This window comes from Cloeon dipterum, chromosome 3 (assembly GCF_949628265.1).
Source record: "Cloeon dipterum chromosome 3, ieCloDipt1.1, whole genome shotgun sequence".
In the NCBI taxonomy this organism is placed as follows: domain Eukaryota; kingdom Metazoa; phylum Arthropoda; class Insecta; order Ephemeroptera; family Baetidae; genus Cloeon; species Cloeon dipterum.
This window is the reverse complement of record NC_088788.1, coordinates 28,173,889-28,201,039: the sequence shown is the minus strand read 5'-3', so window position 1 is coordinate 28,201,039 and position 27,151 is coordinate 28,173,889. Positions and strand designations below refer to the sequence as shown.

At 40.8% G+C, this 27,151-nt stretch overlaps 1 protein-coding gene across 4 annotated transcripts in view; it reads right to left on the bottom strand.

Moving 5' to 3' along the window:
- LOC135938618 (nephrin-like) overlaps positions 1-27,151 on the bottom strand; it is a 189,874-nt gene that overhangs the window by 13,130 nt on the left and 149,593 nt on the right. For all 4 annotated transcript variants that reach the window (XM_065482377.1, XM_065482380.1, XM_065482382.1 and 1 more), the window contains exons 2-3: positions 23,085-23,214; positions 1,175-1,383 (exon numbers count right to left, since the gene is read on the bottom strand). In XM_065482377.1, coding sequence (XP_065338449.1) covers positions 1,175-1,383; positions 23,085-23,214 — 339 coding nt within the window. The remainder of the gene's footprint in view (positions 1-1,174; positions 1,384-23,084; positions 23,215-27,151) is intronic.

The following is a 27,151-nucleotide window of genomic DNA, read 5'->3' as shown; positions in this document are numbered from 1 at the left end:
GGCCGGCCACTATCCATTAGAGATTAAGGGCCGCGACTAATGTCTTTCCAAGAATCACCTCGCGCGAGCTGATCAGCTTCCTCCTCAATGGTGGCGGGTAACCAGAGCTCTCAGCACAGTGAACGGTGAGAGAAGCTGCAGACTTCAATTTAAAGAAAGCTTTTACTCTAAGGGATTACTGCTCTGGATTGGCCTAATTCAACTTTTTTTAATGCGGTCTCTTCCTGTTAGTCATAAAATTTCTGTTCAAAGGATTCGATAGCTCTAGAATATTGCAAAAGAGAATAAAAATAAATCACTTATAAGTTTCAAATTATAAGTTTTTATTACCATTTTCGTATAGCTTATTTTAATTAACATTTATATATAGCCTGTACAAATTTGAGAAAATTTGCCTCTGAAGACTTGTAAAAAAATCGCACTCGTCTCCGTGGCATATTCCACCCCTATTTGTGCCGTAATTTAATAAAAAGTATGCACTCCACGGGAACAGTGGCATCAACCGTGCGCATCAAATCAACTCAAAAGGAACTTCATTTTGCTAATGCTCTCTCGTCTGGAATCGCATCAATGTGCTGTGAATGAAATGTTATGGTGCACACTATACATATTCTACTCTCAGTAGCGCGCCTTCACCGCGAGAGCTGATGCAAAAACGTATATTTTATGCAGATGAAACGCCTGCATAGATTATTCTTGGAACTGCACATTTCTTTCCACTTTTTTTAATTTCCTGCCGACCAGCAGCATCTAGGGCAAGAGGAATATTACGCATTGAATTTGCGAGATTAATATAAACACAAAGAATATTTTGCAGGGATGAGCCAGAGTACAAAGAGAAAATAAAAAGAATCTCGCGCTAACCGTGGATCAATGTTTCCATCTTAAAATGCAAAAAAAATCAATTGCGCAATGTTGAGGAACGATATCGGAGGAATTCTACCAGAGAAATCGAAATAGCCGAGTTACAAATAGAAAGCATTGGGTGTTTGTTGTATTTTTAATGAGACCAGTTCCAAGAGTCAAGGCGATCTGTTTTCCATTTGAAACTCAAACGTATCATTCTAAAGACGTAACGTAATCAAATAATTGCTATCAGATGAATAGAATTCCACGATATATGTCACAAAAACTGCCTCTTGCCAACGGAGAGCGAGCAACACAATCGCCTTACCTGTGATGGAGAGCTTATAGCGGAAGGATCTGCTCGGCGAGTGCTTGAAGTCGACCCGACAGCGGTAGATGCCCTCATCGTGCTCCCGCAAATCCTCGACCAACAGCTGTGCTGGCGACGCCACGACGTGGAATTTGGCCCTGCTGCCGAACACCTCAGGCGCCGACCAGTGAAGTGCTTCGCTCAGCGACTTTCCCCTTACGTCGTAACTGAAATCACAACGATGATGCTGTTATTTTCAAAGTGCTGAAATATGAAAAATTAAAAAAAATAACTGTCCTTAAACAGACTTTTTAGGTTTTTATAAGTTATTTTCAACTTTTTTTTCTGAATAATCAATTGTTGGCTAATAAACGACAGTTACATAACTGTCTTAAGGAATTACATCGACTCTCATGGTGCCCATATTCATTATTCACTTTTTGTTTGATTTTTTATGCCTTAGTTGTGAAGAAATAGTTTTTTTACTGCATTTATTGAATCAGCGAGTTTGCACAATACAGAAGTTTTGATGGATAATGAGTTTAAACGAATCTTATATCTACATGATGTTTATTTTTAGTTTTTCAATTTCCGTTCCAACACAAACTGGCGACGATTTTCTGCGCGACTGAACAACCTCATTAAGGCCCAATTTAAATTTCGAGCAAAGTTTCGTGGGTTGGTGCCGGAACTGCTGTCTTTTTTGCGATGACGTCAGCTCAGAAAGAGCTAATCCCCAAGATTTCATCGAAAATCTTTGACGAATTTTAATCAAGGCAAGCATTCCACCTTAACCTCGAAGACGGAGCTACTGATGCTTGTTCCGCCACTTTGCGTTCATTTGCATGAAAAAGAACGTGCGCGGCGAAGCTAGTGTGTGCTCGCGTATGGTGTAAAATCTTTAAAAAGCAGCCTCGGCGTCATTAAGGGCGAATATGGCGCGCATTACGCTGCGCCACGGTGTCTGTCTGTGTGTTCTTAAGTTAATGCTCTTATTAAAACACAATATTAAGAAGATTACGTCACTTGATGACGCGTTTCTTCCTTCTTGAGCTTTTCAGCCTAAAATCGCCGGGAAAACACGCCGTATCCGCAGCTCCCAATGGGGCTAAAAACAACGCGTCACAATTTGGAGTTGGAATTTTCCCGGTGTTTATGCAAATTTCAACACAGCTCAACTTGGGAGAAAAGGCGGGGAAAGATCGGCCCGGATGTTTTAAAAGCATTTCCCATGTTAAATCCTATAACAAGTATCTATTTATTTGGAGCTCGTTAGTTCGCTGACACCGTGATATTAAAATATTGCATCGAGGAAAAGTGCATGAATTGAATTAATCCATTACTAACAGAAATGTAGCATCCTAAGAGTTTCCTCGTTAATATTACCAATCTGCTTGAAGTGTTCCGACATTAAATCAAATTCAATGAAGTAGAAGCCTCGCCAAAGTTCCAGGCTGGGAGGAAGCGCACTTCAAACTCGGAAATTTTTAATAGGATCAAGTTGGAAAACTCCTCGATTCGATTTCATAACCTCAGCATCAATTTTTCAGCCGTTCCATTTTGCCACTCGTCTCTTCAATAATTCCATCTCTGTGCCACGGCCGGGAAAGCAGAGAAAGGGGAAACGCCGCACCTGCCAGCCTCAAATAAATAAAATCACACTTTCTTCGTGTGTGTGCGAGTATGAGTGTTCTCGTTTCCAAGCAGCAGAAGCTGGTCTCAGGGGAAATTTTGCTAAAGGCATCGAAGAGAAGCGCCACTTTTGGCCTCGTTCTGATCAATTTTATTCGCCATTCCATTCCAAATAATATTTTGCTCTTTATTATTGGTTCGGCGGTGTCCCTACCTTCTGACACTCTCTCGCGTGGGCGCTCTCTTACTCTCTCGCGGCCTCTCGCAATCGGGGTTGATCTATGGTGCTTGCTCGGAAGCGGCAACCCTTCATTCCAACCCCAAAACATCGTTTTATTTCCGAGCAAAATGAAAAATGGGTTTTCATGGGGGACGGTTCAAGCAACACTTTTTGAGTGAAGATTGTGGTGTTGATACTTTTATGATAGATTTTTTTTGTGAGGCGAACAAACATATATTTAAGATCCTTGGTCATTTGATTTACGCATGTAGTGCATTAAACGAGTTCAGCTTTTGGCCTCAACGGCTCTCTAATGTCGAAACCGTAATCATCGTTAAGATAGAATCTCAAATTCATGGTTGAATTTGAGCCGGAGTTTTCCGGGCGAACGAAAAGTATTAAAAAGCCCGTGGAGTAATTCTTGCAAGACTAATTACCGCGGAACGCGCAGCGCGGCGGCCTGGGAATTGCTTTGCTGCGTTTACGAGGCATTTTATTGCGGACTCGCAAGCTAATGAGGCTGCGTGCATTATTAACAAGAGCGAGAGCGCTGCGGACGACGAGAAAAGAGATTCAGCCACTATTTAATTGTGTGATCAGGGCAAATAAACCAACCGCTAGCCAGGTCGCCGCGAGCGCGCGCGTGGGAATTGAGGCACCGATCCGGTGGCCGCTTCCCATTACCTGATAAAGATTGCAATATCAGGCTACCCCGGCTCAAATCTCACTTCGTAACATATTGCAGCCAAACCACAAATCTATTGGTTTTATTTCATCGGATTTGTTAGGTATAATTTAATCTTTTGTTGGTGCTGACAAGAAATTCAATTTCAAGGTTTGGTTTGTCTAAGGATACAATTGAACCGACTCCTTTTTAAAATATTAAAATTGACTCACTCACAAATCGGTGTTGAAACAAACCCAAAATAATTTTTGAATAAAAATTCAAATAAAAGTATGCCAGATTTAACAGGATCCTTGCCGATTTAAACGAATTTAGACCGTTTTAGATGGTTACGGCAGTTTTATACGATGTTTTGTGCATTTCTGATGGTCCCATGATGATTGAACGATAAAAATTGTTTAATCGTAGAAATTTATCAGCTCTAAATTGTAATTCAGGCAAACGATCAATCCTCAGTTAGTTAGAATAATCCTCTCCGAGTTACTTTCTCAGCTGCCAGATTCTTTATCTTTCCACCAGTTTTCACGAAATTTAAATTTTCTTGTTTTGGAATTGTTTGAAATTCTCGTGAGCAGTTTTATATTGAAATATCACGCGAAAATAAAGTGTAGCCTTTGCTATTTCATTTCAATCAAATTGGCACATAACGTTAATAATAAGCCATTGGGCCGTGAATTGACGCTTTGTGTTGATGCCTGCAAATTTTGAAAACGCTTCCACAGCGTGCTTTGCACGCTGCCAGCATAAACTACTAACCCTCGTCGCTATCCGCGATGCCTCGCGAAATCCCCATTAGTCGGGTCGAATCAATGCGAGAACTTCGTGCTAGTAGACCTGGCTTAGTTTTATTATGATTCTACTATTTACCAACAACAAACCGATTAGGCTAAATTGATTGCAATAAAGACTCTGCGTGCATGCCCGCGTAATTGCGTTGACCTCGCGCACATACAGCAGGTATGCAGGTTCACATGCTGAGCGAGTTTGATCGAATTATTCAACGGACAGCGGGTGGAGCGCGCCTCAAAGAGCCATTTTCTCGGCGAAGACCCCCGAGGCGCGCGCAACCCCAAACTGATTATTCTCTATGTGTGTGTATGTTGTGCGAAGCCGACCGGCTCCAGCCAGATTTGATGCATCCCGCAGAAATGGACCGTATGCTGGCCCAAACACGGTAATTCACTAAGCGGATATGAAAATAGTAGGCAGGCTATTTTGGGACCTGCCAAAATTGTAAGTAAGCGTCAGCTTAATTGCAATACTAGTGTTTCCCGGCTTGGGAATCCATCGGTAATATGTGAAGCTCATAGGAGTAAAAAATATATTTTCTCTTCATGCGAGAAGAAATTAATTGTCAAATAGATCTTACAAAAAATTAATGCACATCGAGACTATCGAGCCACATTGGTGTAATGAATTATCTTTATTAAAAACATTATCTCATTATTTGGAAAATCCAAAACTGAGTTAGCCATAAAAATATTAGTATTAATTGCGCGAAATTATTTATTCAACATTGACAAAGACTTTTATGGACTCCTTTGGATACTTTATAAATTTTATGAATAATTTCAAATTAAGATCACCTTCTTGTCTAATAAATTTCAGAGGACAAGCTTTTAAACAGGAACTTTCAAATAAAATTTTACTGCAGAGCTCAGAACGAAGTATCCCCCTTGAAAGCCAAAAGCGTGTCAAGGCACTTCGCAGATCGATTTCAATTTTCTCACGGCGGTTGGCAGAGGCGGTTTTGTGATTTCTTCCTTCTCACAAACAGACACGTTCTGCCGCCGATCGTGGAGAACAGCCCGTTATGTATACGCTGCTCTTACAATTTGTTTTGCACGCGGACCGCCTAACTCGGGCTTATTAGGAGGGCCACGAACCCGAAAATAGATTTACAGTGAGGCAAGGCGAATTGCTCCGCCACTCGCCTTCTCTCCCTCACAATTCGGCCGAAGAATCACCACAAAAGGTGGTTCCTCAGCTGCTGCTGACACCAGGCCGATTGTCAGGCTGCGTGCTTGGCAGCAATTCCGACCAGCGCGGAATAAGAGAGCAGGTTCGGGGCTGAATAAATAAAAATCCAACCAGCCTGCCTGCAAGGGGTGGATCGCAGGGTGAAGGTATGGGCTTGTGAATTTTGGTCTGGTTTCTGTGAGCTGGAGTTTGCTGTGAGCAATCGGATTAGGTTTGTACACATTTTTTTTCGTGGAAGGACATTGTTTACCTTTTCACGGGTCAAATAATTTACATTTAGGATTGAATGTGTTAATATAAAGAAGGGTTTTCCGAGAACTTCCAGGAAATAAAATTGAAAAACGTGCCACAAAATTTAATTTTGATAGAGATAAATTCATTATCTGAAAACAAATAGAGCTTTTGTTTGCTCTTCACCCTTAACCCCAATAGTTTGAACAATTTCCAATGTAAACTTTTTTTATCTTGTCAGGAGTATAGGTGTTCAAATTTGATGTTGAGTTATTCAGGCCTCTAGCATCCACAGACAATTATCGACTCCCCTGATTAAAATGGTGAACCCTGTGCGGAAGTCTCAGTGCAAATTTTACAGCTGGGAAGCATTTACTTGTGCTCCGCGGTACATGAGCTTCCTTTATTTATTTACATGCAGATAAAAAGAAACGGCGCCGAATTCCTGGTGAATACGGCCCTGCTGACAATAAGAGCCGTCTCTCGCGCGCAAGAGACGGCCGCGCATAAAACTCACGAGAAACGGTGCGACGCCGCGTGTTGTGACACAAAGTACGTACGTCCGTGCTGATTCGACGTTTGTTTCTGCCGGCGGCGAAATGTGTCTGTCGACACTTACCATATATACGTATTTACGTACGTAGGCAGCAACCCAAGCTCAATAGAGCCGTATTTGGGCGTCTGGCTGGCCCGCTAGATTTCCTACAGGATAAGGACGCCCAAAACAGCGCGGTATGCAAATGTGTCACAATTTCAGTTTGCATGTGTATGTGAGATTTTGTGGAGCAAAGAGTTGAGGCAGAGGAAATTGCGGAAAGGGTGGTCGCTTAACGAGCTCCAATGAGAGGCGGGAAGTGATTTTTTTTCGGTAAATTGAAATGGAATCATTAATTTTACTCTGAAGCTGCCTAAAGAGGTCCTGTGAATATTATACTTTTGGCCATTTGATGGACACAATAAAGACTAATTATTGTAAGTCACCGCATTTCTTAGGGCAAAGATGAGCAAGGTTCCTTGCCCATATGGATACCTTGCCATCTAAGAAGGTTTTCACGGTTTAAAATTTAAATATGAGCCAATCGCTGGGGCGAAGAACAAATATTACATATTCTTTCAGTAATATTTTGGCGATAAAACTAATTTTAAGGGTCTTTTTTGTTTCAATTTGGGCAATGTAAGCAGCAATGCAGTGTAACAAATTATCAATAAAAACTGTAACTAAGTTTAATTTATGATTTTTAATAAGATTTGATTTGATATTTCTCAACCTACGGCGTGTTGCAACTGTCAAAAATTCAAAGAAAATTATCTATTTTTCAGTAATTACTTGAAATATATTTTTGGGCAGTGCCCTCTGCACTGTAAAATGAAATAATAGGCATTTCATAATTTTCATGCAATTTTATATTCTTGTTCTCATTGCAGATACGATTCATTCCTTTTGGTTTTAATTAGATCTGGTTTATAAGGCAGCTCAATCCCACAAAAAAAAATACTTCGTGAGGAACTTAGTGAGGAATTTAGCGATTGAATTAATCTCGATATTTGAGCAGTATTCGGAAAAACCATTTTAAGGGATAACGTTATTTTACCACGTTTGTACAATTTTAATGAACATTTAGGCTTTGCAATCGTTTCTATACCACAAAATATCACACGAAATAAATTATTAACTACTAATTAGAAACTCTCGTTGTTAAACTTTCTTCTTTGAAAAAATCCAGTGATTCAATCGCTCTGGCGAAAAGTTGTTAGGAAGAATCTGGGTCGTGCTCGCGGCACCATCAGGGCGACTCACACTCATGCAGGCCGTTAGCGAAAAATATACACACGAGTTATAAAAATGACACCATAAATTCGACGGGCGCATCGACGTAAACCGTCGGCGCACGCGATGTCCATAAATTCGTTCTCGGTGGCGGCTCATTAGAAAAGACCAATTAACATGAGGAGCGGCTGCAAGACAAACATTAATAACCATCCGATGGGGCTCGAGACTTTTTATGGCCATCTCATTTTTTTCTGTCTGCGGCAGCGAAGTTTCCCAGCCAAGAAATACACATTCAGCGAGTGAGAGAGAGAACAGAGGAGAACATCGTCGATGGATATATATTATACGGAGGTTCCGGCGGCGGCCAACTTCTCCGAGATGGAAAGCTATTCAGTCAGTAATAATATCATTGTATTGCAAACTTGGTCGGCCGACTCGAAAGCCTTCTGCTACCTTTCAACTCCCGACAAGTCTTGCATGTCTAACAAGGAGGGAATATAAGTTAGTTCGATTTATACAAACCGGGCCGAATTAATCTGTTCAAAAATCGACCCACCGCAGCCGACAATTATCGCGGCTGCATTCGACTTAGTTTGCAATCAGCATTAAATTGTAACTCGAGCAGTGTGTGGCACGCCGGCACCGCCTCCTTTTGTGCCTTATATAGTCAATCGGTGGCGGCGGTGGCGGTCTCGGCCGAGCGGATTTTCCATCCTGTGTAATTGGATCATTAATCGCTGAGCGCGTTCTATCAGTTCCTGCAGATTATCTTAAAGATATAATTGAAATGTGAGCTCGTGCGCTCTCCTTTTCCTAATAGTCCACTGCATGTGTCGACTTCTTTGCGATGAAATTACGCTCTAATGAGAAAATCGAACCACACTCGCTGATTTTTCGAGGTGATCCCAGGTAAGCGATTCCTGCGTTTATACTTAAATGATAGTTACTATGGTCGAATTAAGAGTTCTAGGAAGGCTGAAAACATAATGGTTGGCAGGTTAATTCATTCTGCTTCGAGGAATTTTCTTATCCTTGTTCTCTTTGAAAACCACAATAGTCATTTTAATTTGAAAATATTAACTTTAAAATGAGAAACATTTCTTCCGTCGAGCAAAACTTAAAAGCAACTAACATTGTAATTCCTGTTATAATAATGTTTTATTGACTTTGATAAAGACAAAAATAAGCTTCTCAATATACCATACATCTTAAATTCATTTAATTCTTTTATTTCTGGCTGTAAAATCGAATAGGAAAAAATTCCATCTAGAATTGACTCTTTTTTCTTAAAATCATGAAAAATTTTACTACCGGTATAAAAATCCAAAAATCCTGAACGGGTAAAATTAGTAATTTAGCTTTTTATATAATATCCCAATATCAACGTTTTAAACTAAAAAAATTGCAATTTTTTTAATAGTATGATTAATTGAAATTTATATCTTCTTTAGCGATTTGAAGCTTTACAAGTACGATTTCCGCGAATATCCAAGTTTAAATCCCTTTCTAAAAATAGGTGGCTTTAATCAAAGAAAAACAGAGTCAATGTTTTCATGCTTACCAATGAAAACGGCTTCATGAAGCCATATGAGAACGATTCATTTCAATTCAGATCAGTATAGCTGTCGCGAATAAGCAGTATTTATAAAGCAGCAAAAGTAAATCAAAGAACTGCCGGGGCGATAAAAGTCTGGCACCTAATGCGACACTCGATGAAAAATGCATAGTGTGACTGCAGCAAGGGATTCAAAACTTTTGGCCCAGCAAACAGCAGCAGCGTTGCTCACAGTTAGGGATAAAAGGTGCGGAGCGGCTTCGGGATGTGAGCGAGGGAAACAAACGGCGTGAGAACAATTAGCAGTCGGCTACTAAACACAAAAGCAACGCGCGAACGGCCACTAATGCACCGCTGGCTGCTAGATTGATGAAATAAAGGCAACATCTGGCAGACTACAAGTTGGCGAGTTGTTGGGGAAATTAATCCACGGTGACAGTTCTGGTCGGAAACTAACTGCCGTCTTGACAGCCAGACACGCTGGGCGCAATGATGACAACGAATTAAGATAGATGGAAGCGAGTGACTAACTAACTAGCTTCAACTCTCGGCTGCTGGAAACTGATACATTAGCCGTTAGTTTCGTGCCGCTGCAAGTCAAGCGTGCCAAATTCTATAATGCGCCAGTCGAGAAATCGAATTAAGCACGCCGCTTGACGTTTGCTCCTCAAACGCGGCGGCAGCCTCCTTTCTCTCCCAACTTTGCGCTCACCAGCCCCCAAAACTAACAAGTGGGAATCTACGGTAGGGGAGCCGAGCCGAAGCGTATGCCAGAACTTGCAGTCCGAAACTCTCGATTGGTAACGTTATGCTTTTAATGTAGATAGGAATTATTGCAGTTTTGTTTCCTGTAGGAAACAATATTCCAGCAGGGTGCGTATCGACATATTTTCTAAAGAATCCTTATTTTATGTGTAGGCATTGCAACAGATAATATAGGGACAGTATGCTCATTTTATTACGGTGTTAAAGAATTTTAAAGGCGCCTCAAAAGTCTTAAACATGTTTGGTTCTATTCCTATGAGTACTTCAGTTCCCAACCAATCTTAATTTAAAAACAAATATTCAAGTGAATTGAAATGGATCGCGGTTACGCTCGAAAGTGAATATTTACATCGCAGACCTAATGTAACAAACAAAATTAGGCAATGTTCGCACAAACATCATTTCCATATGCATTATTGCAAAAGCGTCCCTTTGAGTGAAGAAATGGCTCGCATTTCCACGTATTTTTCTCGATGCACCATTCCAGCTTGTTGTTAGTGGCTCACGTAATGGGCAAAAAGAATGCCGTGTCTCGGCGCAAAGCCGGCCTTTGCATGACTCGCATTCCTTTGAATATCTGACAACATACGCACAAAACAAGGCACTCACTGTTTGCGAAAGCAACGTGCACGCGTGAAGGGCTAATTTTTTGATGTGTGTTGGCAGCGGAAAGACAGCGGAGGAGAGCGGAAGCGCGCAAAGCAAAGCCAAAAGCTTTTTGCGCCAGAGTGTGGCAATAACCAGGCGCAGCGGCACACACGAAGCTATTACCGGAGAGAAAGAGAACGCGGAACGGCGGCAGCGCGGCACGACTTAATCCTTAAATGGACGTAAATGAGCTTACACGCCAGCTTAAACTATTTCGACTATCCGCTGGCTGGCCGCTCTCGTCCTTCTTATTATTGCCGGCAGAATATTTAAAACTATTAAAGGAAGAAATTAAAATTAAACACACGCGAGCGAGTAGGAGTCCTTTTTGCCGTTCCATCTGTGTGCCCTTCGCCGAGATTAAGCACGCTCTGTCATCCCTCCATTCCCCTGCAGCCCCTCCTCCAGACCGCAGCATGCACACACTCGATATTCGAGGCGCCCGAGAAATGTGAAAGTTCGATTCGAACTGTTATCCTTTCATTTAGCCCGGCACAAAGGAAAGGGCCAAGTATATTATTATTCAATTCTCTTTGATCGAGTTTGTGTTCTCAAAACATTATTTCGTTGTGAAATTTTGATATTCTGTGCTATGCCTACTAATGCCTGCCTACCTGCTGCTGGCAGCTCGCGGAAGCTTACAAAGCTATGCAATCCGCGCGTTCTCTGTGCCCGGCACGTTGCCTAGCTTGGGATTCCAAGGCGCTATTTACTAAAACTGAATCAATTGAAACAATTTCGTGTCATCCCTTTCGTTTCATAATAAAAGTAAAAAATTTCAAATAAAAAACTTCGCTGTTTTTTTTTGCTCTTTTTATCCTTGTCCGTCCGAGGACCGGGAAGGGCGCGCACTGCACTAGCACGAATGCTGAAACCCGAGTCCCAATAACACCGCGAACGGATAACATGGGCGCACCAGGCCGCACAGGGACCCAGCCCACTGAAGGGCCACTTGCCTCCGCACCGAGGACTGCATTGAAACGCTAGACATTCGTCCCGTGAAGCCAAATCACGCATGCTGGGAAGGTGCAAACCAGCAAGTAGCGAGTCGGCGCCGGTGCGCCTCCCAGCCCGTTGAGCAATTTGAGCATTTCGAGTCACTAAACTAACCACTTTTTGCCATCTCTGACATTGGGTAGCCAGTATTAGATCTCCAAACTGCTCAAATACCTCCCATTGCTTTGACACTCCTGAGAGTGCCTTAACAATGCGAGCCAACGGGCTGGTAATTAAAATTAAATTTTACTCAAGACATTTTAACCACTGTACGATTCGAAATTTCAGTGACACGCAATGCATGTTACACACAACTCTATCGCAACTGCAGGTCTCGTAATTTAATTTAGTAACAAACGTTCGCCGAGCGCAATAAATTTTTTATGATTTGGCATTCCACGAGGAGCTGCTCGAGATTGGCATTGGGAACGAGCAAGAAATCGCAACCTGTTCCGCAGCAAGCGAGGTTAAATAACAAAGCCACGTCAGGCTGGGATTCCTTCATAAATCTTCAGGAGTGGATCAATAGCGGCGGCGGCGCGCGCTATATACATATACAACACTTTCTTTATACACTCTGTGTGTTGTGTTAGTGTCTGTGTGTGTATTTGCAGGTTCTAAATAAAGAATTGCCTCAACCCACTTATCGGCCGGTGGAGGAAGGAAAGCAGCACGCTTCCTGCCAATAAGAAGCAGAAAAAAACGGCAGTCGAGCACAATAATGCGCCTCGAAGCAATTGGAGCAATAATCTTGATGAAAAATTCCTGCCGGGAGCCCTTTGTGGGAAAAATTTGGAAAGTTTGGGCGGCGAAAGTTTTCGGGGGTCGTCCGACCGATATCACACACTCTGCTTTTAGAGCCCTGATCTACTGCCTCCGCAATAAAAGTCAAGGCATTTTTGCGGTCAAATTAAAAGATTGTACACTCCCAGATACGAATTAGAAAACGGACTTCTCGTTGTCTTAAATAATTTGTATTCCTCAACTAGTTTCAGAACATGACATTTGAGAAATAATTTAAATTTAAAGAAATCCGAGAAATCCGAGTAATATTAATCCAATATTTTCAGCATTGTCACAGGTTTCACCATCTGATTTGCAAGAACAAGATTTTTCACTGTGAATCTGATTGTGAGCCTTTTATACAAGAAGATTGTGTGATAAAGTTGAAACTAGTTTCTCGTAAGCCATATTGGTGCCTAAAATTAGATCAAAATTCATATTATCAGATATATGCAAATTCTGTTTTTAATAAACTTAAAAATACAATATTTTCAGTAAAATTAAAGTTTGACTTAAACATGGAAAATGGTTTTAAGTATTTACGGCTCAAATATCATGCATATGAACTTATTTCCATATAACAGCCGTGATCAAGTCAGATTTTTTATCCGTAGCCTCTTTTGCGATGGGCAACCCTCTGATAACGAACCACTCGCGAAAACTCTGTGTCCCAATAACATCGCGAACGAATAACATGGACACACGGGCTTCATCAGTCAGTATCCGATAAAAATCTACCAAGCTTCTCCTCGTCCACGCGACCGATATTTAATTATTGGTCATTCACCGTCATCACAATCGCTTTAGCAGCCGTTGAAGGACAACGTGGTTGCGATGACAACGCAGTCCTTTAATTTTTAACAGTACTTTACAAGCAGGTCAACTCTGATAAATGTCAAAAGGTCAATTTCTCATCAACAGGTTCCAGAAATTACTTTAATTAATTCACTTTTCAGCCGCTGGGTTAAAGTGGGCGGCTCAGGAGTTTACGCACTGTTGGTTTTGGAGAGGAAGCAGGTCGGCAGGCGTGCGAATCAATAAATAGATGTGCGCTGTGGCCGAATCTCTATCGCGAGGGAGAGCAGATGCAAAGTTAGCCGCCGGTCGTTCCGAAATCTGAATCCATTTAGACCAGGATGCCCATAAAAACAAAATCAACACATTTATTACGCCCCACTCGAGTTAGGGCTCGTGAGTTATGGACGAATGAGCAAACTTTTGAGAGCGAGAGAGAGCGAGAGATATATATATAGAGAGAGCACGGGCTCTTTGCCGTTCGCGTTTGTTTTTACCTGTGCCCGTGCAAAAATATGTTTGTAGTTGGCGTCGCTTGGATGCATATACGCACTCTCACTCTGTATACACATCGGCAGAGTCACAGGCGTGCGCGGTTTTGCTTATCGACTCGCTGCTGCTGCCGCCGTTAAAGCTGACGAGAGGAGTTTTCGTTTCGGCTGACAGCAAGCGCTGATAAAAATGATTTCACAACCGCGAATTACAGTCCCGCGCCCAGCCGCCTGGATTAAATAATTCGACTCTCGCTGCCAGTGCTCTTTGTTTAATCCCTCAAATTTACAATGTTCACGGAATATTAACCAATATTGCTCTACAATTGAGGGAAGTTATGGTTTAAATTAACTGGCGAGCTAAAATTATGGTTAGAGTAGAATTCTCTCGAATTATTGAACCAGTGTGCCGGAAACAACATGAAAGGTTATTAGAGTTTTTGATAAAGTCAATTAACTTGCTACAATTAGCTAATAATTATTCAAATTGAACGTTCAAATTGCCATAAAAGTTTATATTCTGAGAATTTCTAGGTCAAATTTTAAATTTTGGCTAAACAAAAACCATTGTTTATTTTGGCTGTCTAAGTTAACATGAAAAAGGCGTAAAATTATGTGAGATTTAGAATGGTCGGAAGGAAAAGCAGAGAAGGTTGCTATATTTACTTTAATTAAACTATCATGATCAAATTTTTTGTATTGTTGTATGTGTGAATTGTACTGTATTGTAGCACACCTGGGTGTTGAATAAACTTTTTCATTCATTCGTCAAAATTTTTGAGTCGACACAGATTAGTGATCTGAGCGTATGTTACTCACGAGACACTGGTCCAAAAATTCTTTTGATAAAAAAATAGCAAAACTAGTCAAGCTAAAACTGCTGTCTGTGTGGCAGTTTTTTGTGCTGTGATGATAATTTCATTGATATATCTGAAATGATTAGGGGTTTTAATTTCTGATGTGCATTCAAAGTGCTTCATAAACTATGTCACAGTCAGATAGAATCTTAGGTGTGTAATTCAAACAGGAAATCTGCTCACTTTCTTTGTGGTCACGTGGCTTTTTATTATTGCCTTAATTTTTGTTGTCAAAACAATCTGTGAATTTAATTTCATGTGCCAGTAAAATGAGTTGAGCAAACCTTACATAGTGAAACGAGCTAAAGTATTAGTGAAAAGCAACAAATTTCTTTTCACTTGAATATTAAATAAGTATCTGCGAGCTGCTCAAACAAACATCTCTTTTATTGCATTCATATTTGCGCCAAACACTCAGTCAGGGAGTCACGTACACAATGTTTAATTGCAAGAAAGGGTGAATAAATGCGTTTTGAGCACGCACTTTTGAAAGAGTTGGTAGTGCGTGAGTGAGAGAGGAGCTTGCACCTGGCGTCGGGGTCGTGTGTTTTGAATAAATCTCAAAAGCTCATTCCATTTCCCCGCTGGTTTCTGCTAAATATTTTACGCTCGGCTACGTCATGTCATTATTTTCCCCCAAGCGCCGTGAATTTCTTTGCCCGTTTGTTTGTTTGCTTTTACCCGTTGGTTGGTTGGTTGGTTGGTCGGTCGGGTTGGTGCAGGGCAGACGCTTCCCTTCTCTCTCTCTCTCTCTCTCTCTCTCTCTCTCTCTCTCTCTCTCTCTCTCTCTCTCTCTCTCTCTCTCTCTCTCTCTCTCTCTCTCATCCCGCTTGTGTATTTTTTTCGCGAGGTCGTTAATGATTTGTGAACGCGCGCCTCTTCTCTCTCCACCGACGTTGAATAAAACGTGCGTGTGTGCGTTTTTTTGAAAGCAAAAATCGAGTGGGAGATGCATCAAGCCAGTCAAAATGTCTAAATATGCAGCTCCGTTTCGTTTTTCATCCCTTGCTGCCACTTTTTAACGCGAAACCAGAAACGGAGAAGAATTACCAAGGCTGGCTGCCTTTTCACCCTCCTTTCACTGATATTTCCGCAGAGAGTGCAAATGGAAAATGCAGTCTTTCATGCATTGTGTGCACTCACCCCTCTTGCCGCGAGTAATTATTTTTAATTTGAAGCAAGCGACATGCGGGACAGTTTTCCGTTGAAAATTGGGATTGCATGTAACCGAGAGCTCACCATTTCACGCCTGGAGGTGATGTTGTTCACAGTCAATGTGAATCAAAATTAATGGGCTCACATACACGCAAAACGAGCAGAATTTCTGTTGACAAAGCATCAATTTATCTTTGATAAATAATGGGTACTTTAGCTGTGCACGGTTTCCTCGCGCAAAATATTAAAATATTTTGGTGATATTTGATGATATTGGTCAATAAATATAATATTTTTTTTTAAATTATTGAACCAATATGTTCAATATTCGTTTTTAGCCTATATAAGTTGTTTAATAAGGACTGTAAACCGAAAAAGTCTTTCAACTGACACATTAATTTAAAAAAATGAAGTGCTTTAGTTTGTTTCTAACAAAATGTCAACCCAAAATGGGAAAGAAAATATATGTATTATTAAAATAGAAGCTGTTTTCGTGGAAGGTCTTGATATAAAGCTTTATTTCCGTTTCAAAAACACGGTCACTTTCTGATATTTTTGTCCTCAATCATCCTTCGCTTAAAAATTCTGCACAGAACTCAACGAGAACATCTTCTTCTGCCGGGTTTTCAAAAGTAGTAAAACGATGAAAAATTCAATTGGCGCTCATTCCATTTTCAGGCGAAACGCGTGTGCGGCGGGCCAAATGACGGAAGCACTTCAAAAAATATTACGAGACGTACACTATAGTGCTCTTTAGATGGCGCAGATAAAAAATTTACAACGGCTGCGAACGTGGCGCGCGCCGGCTCTAATATTCAGTTGGACTGGTAAATAAATGAAAAAGTGCAGAAAACGTGTTGAGAATAGCGCGCTAATCTTTTGGATGGCATCAAATCATGCCAAATATTTTTATTCCGGGCCAGCGAGAGGCAGGAAGGTAATAAAACAGCGTCGCAGGGCCTTCATTAAAGCAGCAGCAGCGCACTCGCCGGTCGTAATTCGCTATGCCGGTGCATTCCATCGCCGCCGGCTTCATTCCGGTCAAATAAAAACGGTTCACGTGCTTTGCTAGCCAGACAGGTAAAGTTCACCGAAAATTTCATATCTGTTACATACACCAAATGTGGGTTCAGTGGGGGGAAATAAACTCTTCCATTCCGTTTCAGTTCATAAATAATTGCAACAACTTTTGATGATCAAATTAAATAATTTTGCTTGGCGGAAAAGACATTTTGATTTAATTGAATCTTTTTCCTTTTTTTTAATTAGACGAAAGAGTCCCCGTTTTTCTTCTGGTGTGGAATAAAATGAAGTGTAAGAATTGCATGAGAAATTGTACAATAAGATACAAGACGGCTCTCTTGATGTGAATTATCAATGTAATAATGTTCTATGAAGCTAAATATGAACGTATGATTGGAAACATGTAACACTAGAGATGGTTCTTGTGAGCAGACGTGATGTAAAATCGACTTAACTATAAATTTGATCTAAAGCGAGTTAAATTATAAATCACACTGACGTCAAATCCTATCCTAGATATAAAAGCCATTTCTTACACAATTAAGGTTCATTGATTTGATCTCAGAGAGAAAAACAAAATCCATGTTACTTTTAGTGAGCTTGCAATATGACTCATCTTTAACTCTGCACAAGAATTGTGACTTGTTTGGCACGCTGTTGAACACTGCTTTTAGTTACACTTTGCATTAGTGCATAATTTGAAAAAAAAAATGCAAAGAAAATATCATCACAAACCTGACTGATTTTTTAATACAAAATATTTTTAGCCTAAAAGAACTATTAAGGATTTGCTGTTTTTGTGAGAAACATGTACGTCAACAGAGTCAGGTGACTCGAGTGCAGGTGAGTTAGTGGATAAATCAGCTGACAAATTTAGTCATAACACGCTAGGGGGCGAACAATAAAAAATGTGTCGTGTGCGGCGTAATTCAATAAACAGGACGGAATGAAAAGCCACGCTGCTACTTTTTGTATACAGAAGCAATAACATCCATCGGTGCTGACTTCCACAGACTTATTGGCTCGCTTGAGCTTCCTACGCTCTTTTTCCTCTGCTCACGAGGGGAAAATACACATCAAACTCGTCTCTGAATGAGTTTGCTGAATTCCGTGTTATTTTTTCCCGGCGGAACTTCGTCAGATGATGATAATCGAGCAGCAGCCAGCCATCAAAAATACATACATACACACGGGGGAAAGTGTGTGCGTTTCGCTCCCTCGGCGGTTTCAGGGTTTGGATGGACGGATAAACAAAACAGAACTGACGCCCATGGTGGAATTCTCTCGCACTCAGCCAGTCGATATGCGGATTAAAGCGGCCACTACTGTATATATTGAACGTCCGCTGCCAATCGCAGCGAAATAGAAAGTGCGAGTCAAGTTTAATCTGTCAGCTAAAAAAGGCTGCTGTTCTATCTATAGAGTGATCGTGGTCGGTACTTTTGATTAAAAAAATATAATCCAGATCAGGGGAAATTCTTTTTGCCACTATAAAACTATATTTCAAAACTCTACAGCTTGGAATTCTAAATCAGTGTTTATAGTGTTTCAACAGTTGAAATTAATTTAATTATTTCAGCAGCAAACGTCTCCTTTCGAGTGAGGCACTAGTTGCAAAAACCAGTTGGCTCATAGCTCACATTCAAAGAGGACCACTTGCTGCCAGAGCCATTGCAACCACGTGCATGAGCGTAGAGAAACTCACATAGGAAGCAGACGGCCCGCTCTTTTTTACCCCACAAATTTTGTACGCTTGAAGCGGTTTCTTCTGCAAACGGAGCGAGCAGTTCGGTCAAAGATAGCGGCGAAAAAAAAGCACTCAACTCTATGTGTTTGTTACAGAGATGGTTGCTGCGTAGAACACAAATTAGTACTCCATGGATAATTCCCACTTAAACTGCTTCATTAGCGCAACGGTAATGACACTCTATAAATAGAGTGTCATTACCGTTATTAACTAGACAACGTCAGAAATTTTCAGCAAAACTTAGAAGGTTATATATTTTGCATTTTAAGTTTTTTTTTTTAATTTGTAACAACGAAAATGTGAAATAAAATTTATATCATTGCAACGTAACTTGTAGTTTGTTTAATGACGATGGAGCTTGTTCATAGGCCCAAAGTGCAGCTCATCAGCCATCAGCCAGGTCTAATGAAGGCAATCTCGTCTAAGCTTAATGTAGCAGTGAATTAAATTACGGCTTGAGCTTTGGCATTTCTGCTATTTTCGTCTTTGAATATGCTATATCTTCGAAGAGAGGGGGGAGAGCGCGAGTTGGTGGAGCGCAATTATTGTCTTGGCTCTCCCTGGCCTCCTCTCAGCGCCGCTGGCTTGATTGGCGGAATAATTAATTTGGATGGTTTTTGGGGCTCATCGCGAGGAACGTGCGTGTTGCCTACACATTCGCCTTGCGCAGAGGGCGAATTTATTTCGCAGCCGGTTGACAGCTGATTATTACCACGGCGATGAATATTCATTTTCTTGCAAGCTCGCGTTGGCGGTGTGCGCGAGCAAGAAATTGTGCAAATATTTGAACCGGCGTACTTTTTTACTCGAGTAAGTGAGCACAATTGTTTGCATAAAGGGCCGTCTTTGCCTCTGCTCTGGAATGAGAGTAATATTTTCTGGCGGAAAAATAAAAAGGGAGGCAATTCGTGACGGAGATGCCTCGTTTTTTATTCAGCGAGAGCAAAATTAAGCGCGAGTATGCAAATTTGGGATATGAATTACAGCCTTTCTCTCATCTCTGCAGTGTGAGGGAGAGGGTGTGATTACGCGTGCCAAGAAATGACTGTTTTGGCAATGGGAATTTGAATAAAAGCTTGTAAAGGACCGGCGGCTCTTTTACGATGCAGGTTCCAAATTGAAAAAGGGACAAAAATCTGCAGGGCCATAAAAATATTTGGGCACCGAGCCTTTTTTGTAATGACTTTGCGCGCGCCCATCACATGCAGCCCTCGTGATTTTAAAAGCTTTCTTCACACGTGAAGAGTGTATTGCTTGTTTCATTTTGATCCACAAATTGTTTCACTGGTAATATATTAATCAGAACAATTAAAACAAATCAGTCAACAGAGTTTCAGGCCCGTTGAGATCTCTTTATGAAATCTGAAGGTCAACCGATAGATATAATGTCCCAAGATTGTCTTTCAACCTCCATTAATTCCAATATTTCAAAGAAGAATACATTATCTTTAGTGAAATGCGCTCTGGAATATTGATCGACCATTATTTTAGGACAATTATCTCAAAATTTACATTCTTCGTAACAGGAAGTATTTTTTGTCCCAACATTCTAAATTTTACGGAATGGATATAGCCACAAAAAAAACATTCCCAAACTTCTGCAAAGGCCACCATGCACAGTCTGGATCTGCCCTAGCCTTGATTTTTTTATTCTGTATTTTTATTTGTATTCGCTTTGGGAACAAAAGCGCCATTGGAAATCTTTCATCTTAAAACGAACTAACAGAAAAAGCACTCTGCAACTTTTCACTTAGCGAGCGCGAGTCATTTACTCTGAAAGCATCCATTCGCCCAAGCCGACTGGCTGACTGACTGCCAGACAAATACATACACGGTGTAGATAGATATGTATATTTATCCGAATGGAAAAATTTAGCTCGTCGGCTGGATGCTGGTCGAGTGGCCAACGCTGATTTCAATCGGTCCATGCGGATTTATGCACGGACATGCAAATGGCAGAATCAAAAATCCATCGGAGTCCGCAGTTGGCGATTCCGTTTGATTGAAAGTGATTTGCCCCAGCGTCGGTAGAAAAATCCAAAGCCGCTTATTTTGCGGATATACCGGAGCCAGATAGAGTGAGTGTGAGAGAGAGCCAGTGCAGGATGGAGATTAGCTAAAAGTGCGGCACATTAAGCAACGCGTGTGTTTTAAATCATATGTGTATGTACATGTAACCATCCTGCTCAGTTATTTACGCAGCCTGCTGCTAAAAACAAGCGAGTGTAGGTCACAGGGTTGCCAGAGGCCTGCAGAATAAAATCGATCACGGGTTAAACTAATGACAAGTCGGATTGTAATTGATATTATGTCTTTATTTATTATTATTTTTTGCAAAGAGTGTGCTTGATAACATTGTAAGTATTATCCAGCGTATTTAGAGCAGTGGTGACGGCAATCATTCACAGCGCACCGATGTGATGATATTTGGCGCACACAATGCCAGGTGACAGGTGATGGTTAAAGCTAAAAGAATCGGTTCACCCATTTAAAAAAGAGGATTGGCCTGATCATTTGTGCGCAGGAATTTTTAGAACTATTAAAAATTTTCTGTTCACTTCAATAAGATAGTTAAAACGTGGCAGTCCTGAAACATATTAAATTAGCACTTCTCCCAAAAAAAGGAAAGTATTTTCTATATCTCGTTGAGTTAACGAATTATGTATCAGTTAAAAAATACAGTTACATGAATTCAATTATACCGTAGTGCCAAATTAAGACTCTAGGTCAGATAATAAAATCGTAGATTCTTTCCATACCTTCACATCCTGCTGAGCAGATTTCCAGTATTTTTACGCAATTTGGCAACCCTACTGAAGCTAGGGAGAAAGCAGTACACAAACACTCACGCATATTCGGCTCTGCTGGCAGCATACGCAAACTGCCTTCTGCATTATATGTATTTATTCGCGCAGCGGCGGCTCGTGCGTATTATTAATACGCCAGCACACACGCCATTCTGCGGAAATGTGCGCACAAAACACACTTTTTGCACACTCGAAGGCCGCTAGCTAACTTCGCCTCAAACACACAAGCACACACTCAGCTGTTTACTTTTCTTTTTCTGTTCAATATATGTGCTGCGTTTAAATATTAATTCCAGTTTGGATAGATAGACGTTCAAGTGGCAAAAAGTTGGTATGAATATCAATTTGCGGCAGCAGGTTGCCGTTCCCACCGAAGAAGCAATCGTGCGCCGCGGCTTTGTTTTTCTGCGAGGAGCGGCCGTGGGTGAATGCGTGTGTTCGTTCAATCAATTTCTAGATGGATGAATATTTATCAATAAAAGCATAATATATGTTTGCATTCAGAGGAATTCCTTAAAAGAAGGAAAAGAAGCTTAAACGTCTCAGTTTGACGAAGAAAAGAATCTCGTCGTTAAAAAATTGTAGTGCACGCCCATGGCACACACAACACACATGACGTGCTATAATGATAATGATGTGAAGCTAGATGATGTAAAAAGCAGAAATGAAGCATTGTACAGTAGAAAAACATTATTTTCAAATATTCTACAGAACGATTGACAAAAAAATAGCCAACAAGTCTCCAACTAATCGCTTCAATCGTATAAAAACAATTTCAAAATTTCTGGCTGAGTGTTGGTTGTTCAAGCTAAAACAGTGAAGTTTTATAATCCGAAGTATGCCCTAAAACGTCAGATTCTAGGTGGATCGGCAGGCTGTATAGTATAGCAGGGGTTGGGCATGCATCTATGGCACACATATCAAAGCTATAGAATGGTAAGCCCGAGTTCATTGGTACATGCACTGCAATTAGGCACCAAACGCAGCTGCTTTGACGATCGTATGCTTTGTCGTGTCTCATGGCTCACTTCGCGTACTGCCTTGGGTGAACATTCAAGCTTCTGTGCCATTTTGATTGCCATTTTGAAGCGGGAAATTGCGCTTGATGTACCGGAGGGAAATTACATTTTGGAAAACAAAGGATTTGATTCAGACAATATTTGATTTGGTACAGTGCCTCTGTAACAGAGACCAGTCTGTTCCAATTTTGCTATTCAAAACACGCAAACTAATTTTGTCTGGATTATGGAATGTGTTGATAGTAAGATAGAAGGACAAATTTCAACAACCATGATTAATTTTCAAACGCGAACGGCACGAACAATATCAAGAGAAAAGTTGAATAATCCGGTAAAAATCATCATGGTTTTCTAAGGGGTGTTGCAAAAACCTTCATTAAACGCACGTTTACCATTTAATGTGGATAAGGTTAAATATAAATAGGTTTTATTCAAAATGTAAAAGCAGTTTTAACTCGCAATCACTCACAATTTCATCTCAAATCAAAGGGCGATGTGGATGCTTAAGAAGATTACTTTTAATCAGTAAAATACTATGCAACTCCATATGATTTCTATTAAAAAAAAAGAATAAAAAATCTAAAACGTGCGTTGGTTATTAAAATTTAAAAAAAATGTATACACTATTATATATTTTTTGAATGATATAATTTTCCTCCAGGCGAGTTGAGTGAATATAACGTATTCAAATAGAAATTTATTCCTATCCATCAATATATATCCATATATCTGAAACGAGCTCATAAATCAACATTTTTACGGTCTTACCTGTAAATCGGAATTCCCGACTCGTCCCTGAACCAAAGCACCATGTAGACCCTGTCGGGGCCGACGGGCGTTACGTTGCACGGAAGACGCACTGACCTGCCGACCACACCTTCCAGTTCGATCGGTTGGGCTGGAACACAAAGAGGAGGGAAAAATCGAATCAGAAATCCACTCAGCGGGGCCAAATTGAAATATATTAGAATATGAGTGAGGCTGCCTTATCCGACCAATACGTCTGCATCAATCGGGCCACTTTATCTTGATATTGGAGCCGGCGAAACGGCATGCAAATGCAAATAAATAAACAGACAGCGCTCGCTCTCTCGCACACACATCCGGAGAGTGTTTGCTCGGCTCAAATATGGAGCTGCAATAAGCAGTATAAACGTGATTTATTTCGTCTGCTTGGCTGGATCTGCAAAAAGGCTCTCCTCCAGCCGTACTCGCAAATCCCAGCAACGCCGTATTCCACTCTAATTTGAAACACGTGTATTAAGGGGAATTTCTTGCCGCGCGCTCTTTCTTCCCATATACGCTCACGTACACACGGTTTTGAGTAATGTTTGTGTGCTTTCCAGGGAAGTTGGAGAATGCATGGGCAAGAGCAAAAAGAGTGCACGAGTAGTGTTCTTGTAATTAAATTCAAGTGCTGCTTGAGAGGATTGCCACAACTTACATAAATAATAAAAGGTTGTTGTTAAATGCATGCTAAGAATATTGATCCACAAACAAGAAAGTAAGTACGTAGTAGGTAGACGTAGTCTGAATAAAATTAAATTGAAAAAATGCACTCTTCAGAATGGAATAAAAAATTAGCATAATATCTTGACTTATTTCATCTCAATTAGCCTCATTAAGTTGCATAATATAGTATTACTACGTTACACTGTGTTTGTAAATATATATTAAATATGAAAATAGTTTCACCTAAACGAGTGGAAATTTCTATTCAGAGCGGAATTCAATGATGATAGGAAAAATCTGAGTTCTTCAAAAGCTTGCGTTCAATTCGAAATTCTGAAATTCCTCGAGTCTCGCTAAAACTCATTATGCAGCTCTGGCAAGTCAAGTTTTTTCCAACGAAGAGAGAGAGAGAGAGATAGAGAGAGAGCTCTTAACACTCAGTCAAAGAAGCTAATATTTTGCCTCTTCGCTTAAAATGAAATAAATTCATCTAAAAACTACCCACTGCACTTTTACCCTTAAAATTTTCACAAATTTGATAAAATCGACTCAATCTCTCCTTGATCTTCAACTAGCACTTTGTTCGGAGAGGGTAAAGGCATCAAAGTTCACAAAAAACTGTTTCCTTTTATCGATCTTCACTACATCCCCGCCCTTTCCCGCACAGTCGACACGCAAATTTGACGCAGGAGCGACTTTGCGACCGTTTAATCATCATTACTATTAACGCTTGTGCGCCCAGGTAGATCAATCAATCAATTATTATTTCATACCATCTGAGCTTATGTTGAAGGGCACTCTGAGCCGCTGGAAATTATTCCCAGGCCGTCGATGCATTGAGCTGTCAAACTGGCCCGCGTGTCGTAATCAGCCTGATCGGACGGGCTGCTTTTTGTTGTTCAATTGCAGCCTTTGTTGTTGCAGGGCGTCAGAAATCGCTGCCGATAATATGTACTGCGCCCGGCAAATATTGGCATAAATTAGAGCAAATATTATGCAGCCAGTGGGACAACGGGCCATTGTTCCCGACGGCTCTGTTTATGGCTTATTTAGGATCTTGCGTGGCTGCGCAATAGTGTGTAGGTGCCGCACGATTAATCCACGACTGTCGGGGTGATGAATTAATTAATTCGATTCCGTGCAGCCAATTTGAATCCAGCACCTGCCGCTGGGCTGCAGGGCGATGATGCCAATTTGCAAACCTTCGCCGCGCGGTGCGTGCGTTGTGGCGGGCTGGGCTTGATATTGCCTTCAACTGATGGGATTTGCAGTCGGGACCGGTAATTTGTTGCAACGGAATAGCTTTCATGCGTTTATCGTGACATGAAGATTATAAACACACCGAAATCTTAGCACGTTAATAGCTGAATCAGCTATTTTGAAATTAGATGCAATGCGTTTTTCACATTTTAGGTTGCTAGTCTTTTGAAATTTTTGTTTTGTTTCACTTTTAGAATTATATTTGGCTACAAAATCTCCGAATTCAACTTTTGGGCGAGATACAAGTGGATTAATTTTTGGCTGCCACACTTTATGAAAGTTTTGACAGCGAATTTCTGAATTTGACGCTCCCAACTAAAGAAATTCAACTTATATTCGAAAGGCAATTAAAACCAGCAGCCTTGTTTCACGACGTTGAAGTTGGAGTGTTGCAGCGGCTCCCTTGTGTGTTTATTAATTCTCAGTGGCCAAAATAATTTTTCCAAATGCAATGCAAGTTTTCTTTCCTAACAAAATTAATGACGAAGCGAAATTCACAAAAGAGGCCGAGGGAAAAGTTGTCAAAGCCAGCGAAAAAGAACTATTTTACGCAACAGTAATTCAAGATACCACTGGAGAGCAGGCAGCAAGTTTGAAAGGCTTTTGTGTGACAGTGGAAGAAAAAATAAATCCCGCGCGCGCACCACTGGCGAGATCATTAAAAGCAGAAAGGAAAACTGCGTCTGGAAGGAAATGAAAAAATTGTGTTGTTGGCCTAGCGAGTGCGAGAGGGACGGAAGAATGAAAGGAAGCGGCGGTCGAACTGAAAGTTGCCTGCATAAAAATTTCAACTCCGCTTCCCGATGAAAAACAGAAAGAAAGCAGCAGAGAAATCAACTTGGCTGTTTTCCTCGGCTGCCTGCCTACCTGCCAGCCTCCAAATTCAATTAAGTAATTCGAGCAGCGAACACACAAAAGTTTCCAACAATGCTCAAGACACTCGAAACTTTTTTAATAAAATGTTAATAAACAAGCCGCACTTACTTTTTAAACGACCGACGAATATACATACACGCGTGAAAACGGCAAATCCGCCGCTCTTTCTCGTCAGCGTCTAATTAAAAGCAAGCAGGGAGAGGGCGATTCTGTTTCTGCAAGTTGAGGGCCATTCAATTTGAAAGAAACTCCCGTTTGAAAAAATATATTTTCTTTATTCACGCACTGGAGAAAGGAACTTCATTTTCTTCATTTCGAACAGTATTTTTTGTTGGCCCAAAAGTTTTAAAGCCACATTTTGAAGCTGGGAATGATTCAAAATATTTAAATTTTAAATACAAATTGTTACACAAATGTATTATATAAAATGAACCATCTGTTGATTTCTCTGTTTTAAAATTATGTATTTTTAATTGGAGAGACGAAGGCTGAAGCCAAAAGTAAAGCAAAATGCATTCACAGTGTAAGGGGTATAAGTATAAATTTAATAGATATATAGGATCCAACGTGATCCAAATTCATCAGTGTTTCCTTTCCCTTAAGTTTAACCCAAGAATCTGGCATATTTTCCAGAGCGAACGATTAGGTGACTAATTAAACAACCATATTGAACCTGACGAGAAGCGAAAACAATATGCCAGTCCTGACTTAACAATTAGTTCAGCAAACAAGTTAGCACGGCCATAAGTTTATATAATGTCTCTTTAGAGCTTGTGCACGGTTAAATCCTGATTCTAAAGCGACATCGGTTTCAATTCAGAGAATCCAATCCTTGGTCTCGCCATTGCCAACTTCAATTGCAATTAGGTCGAGCCGTCGAATTGAATTGCCCCTGGTATTTATTAAGCAAAAGCGAGAGCGCCAGTCGGTAATAATGGTGGGCGGACGATAAAGTCGCCACTTTTTACAGTGATCGCGGCTCGGCATTATAAAGTTTAAGCGGAATAACATAAAGTTGCTCGCCGAGGGAATTTGTTTTGCGCCATCACAGAGCAGCTGGCACCCGCTCGTGAAAATTTGTTTCCAACTGCGTGTGATGCGCACAACACACGATCGGCACATGTCGCTGCCAAACAAAGACGGATCGCGCTGAAATTAGCGATTTCGCCCAGGGACGGACTGGTTCGTTTTTATACCAAGTTCGCGATGCTCGCAATCAGTCATCCGGGAAAGAGGATTTTGAAGGA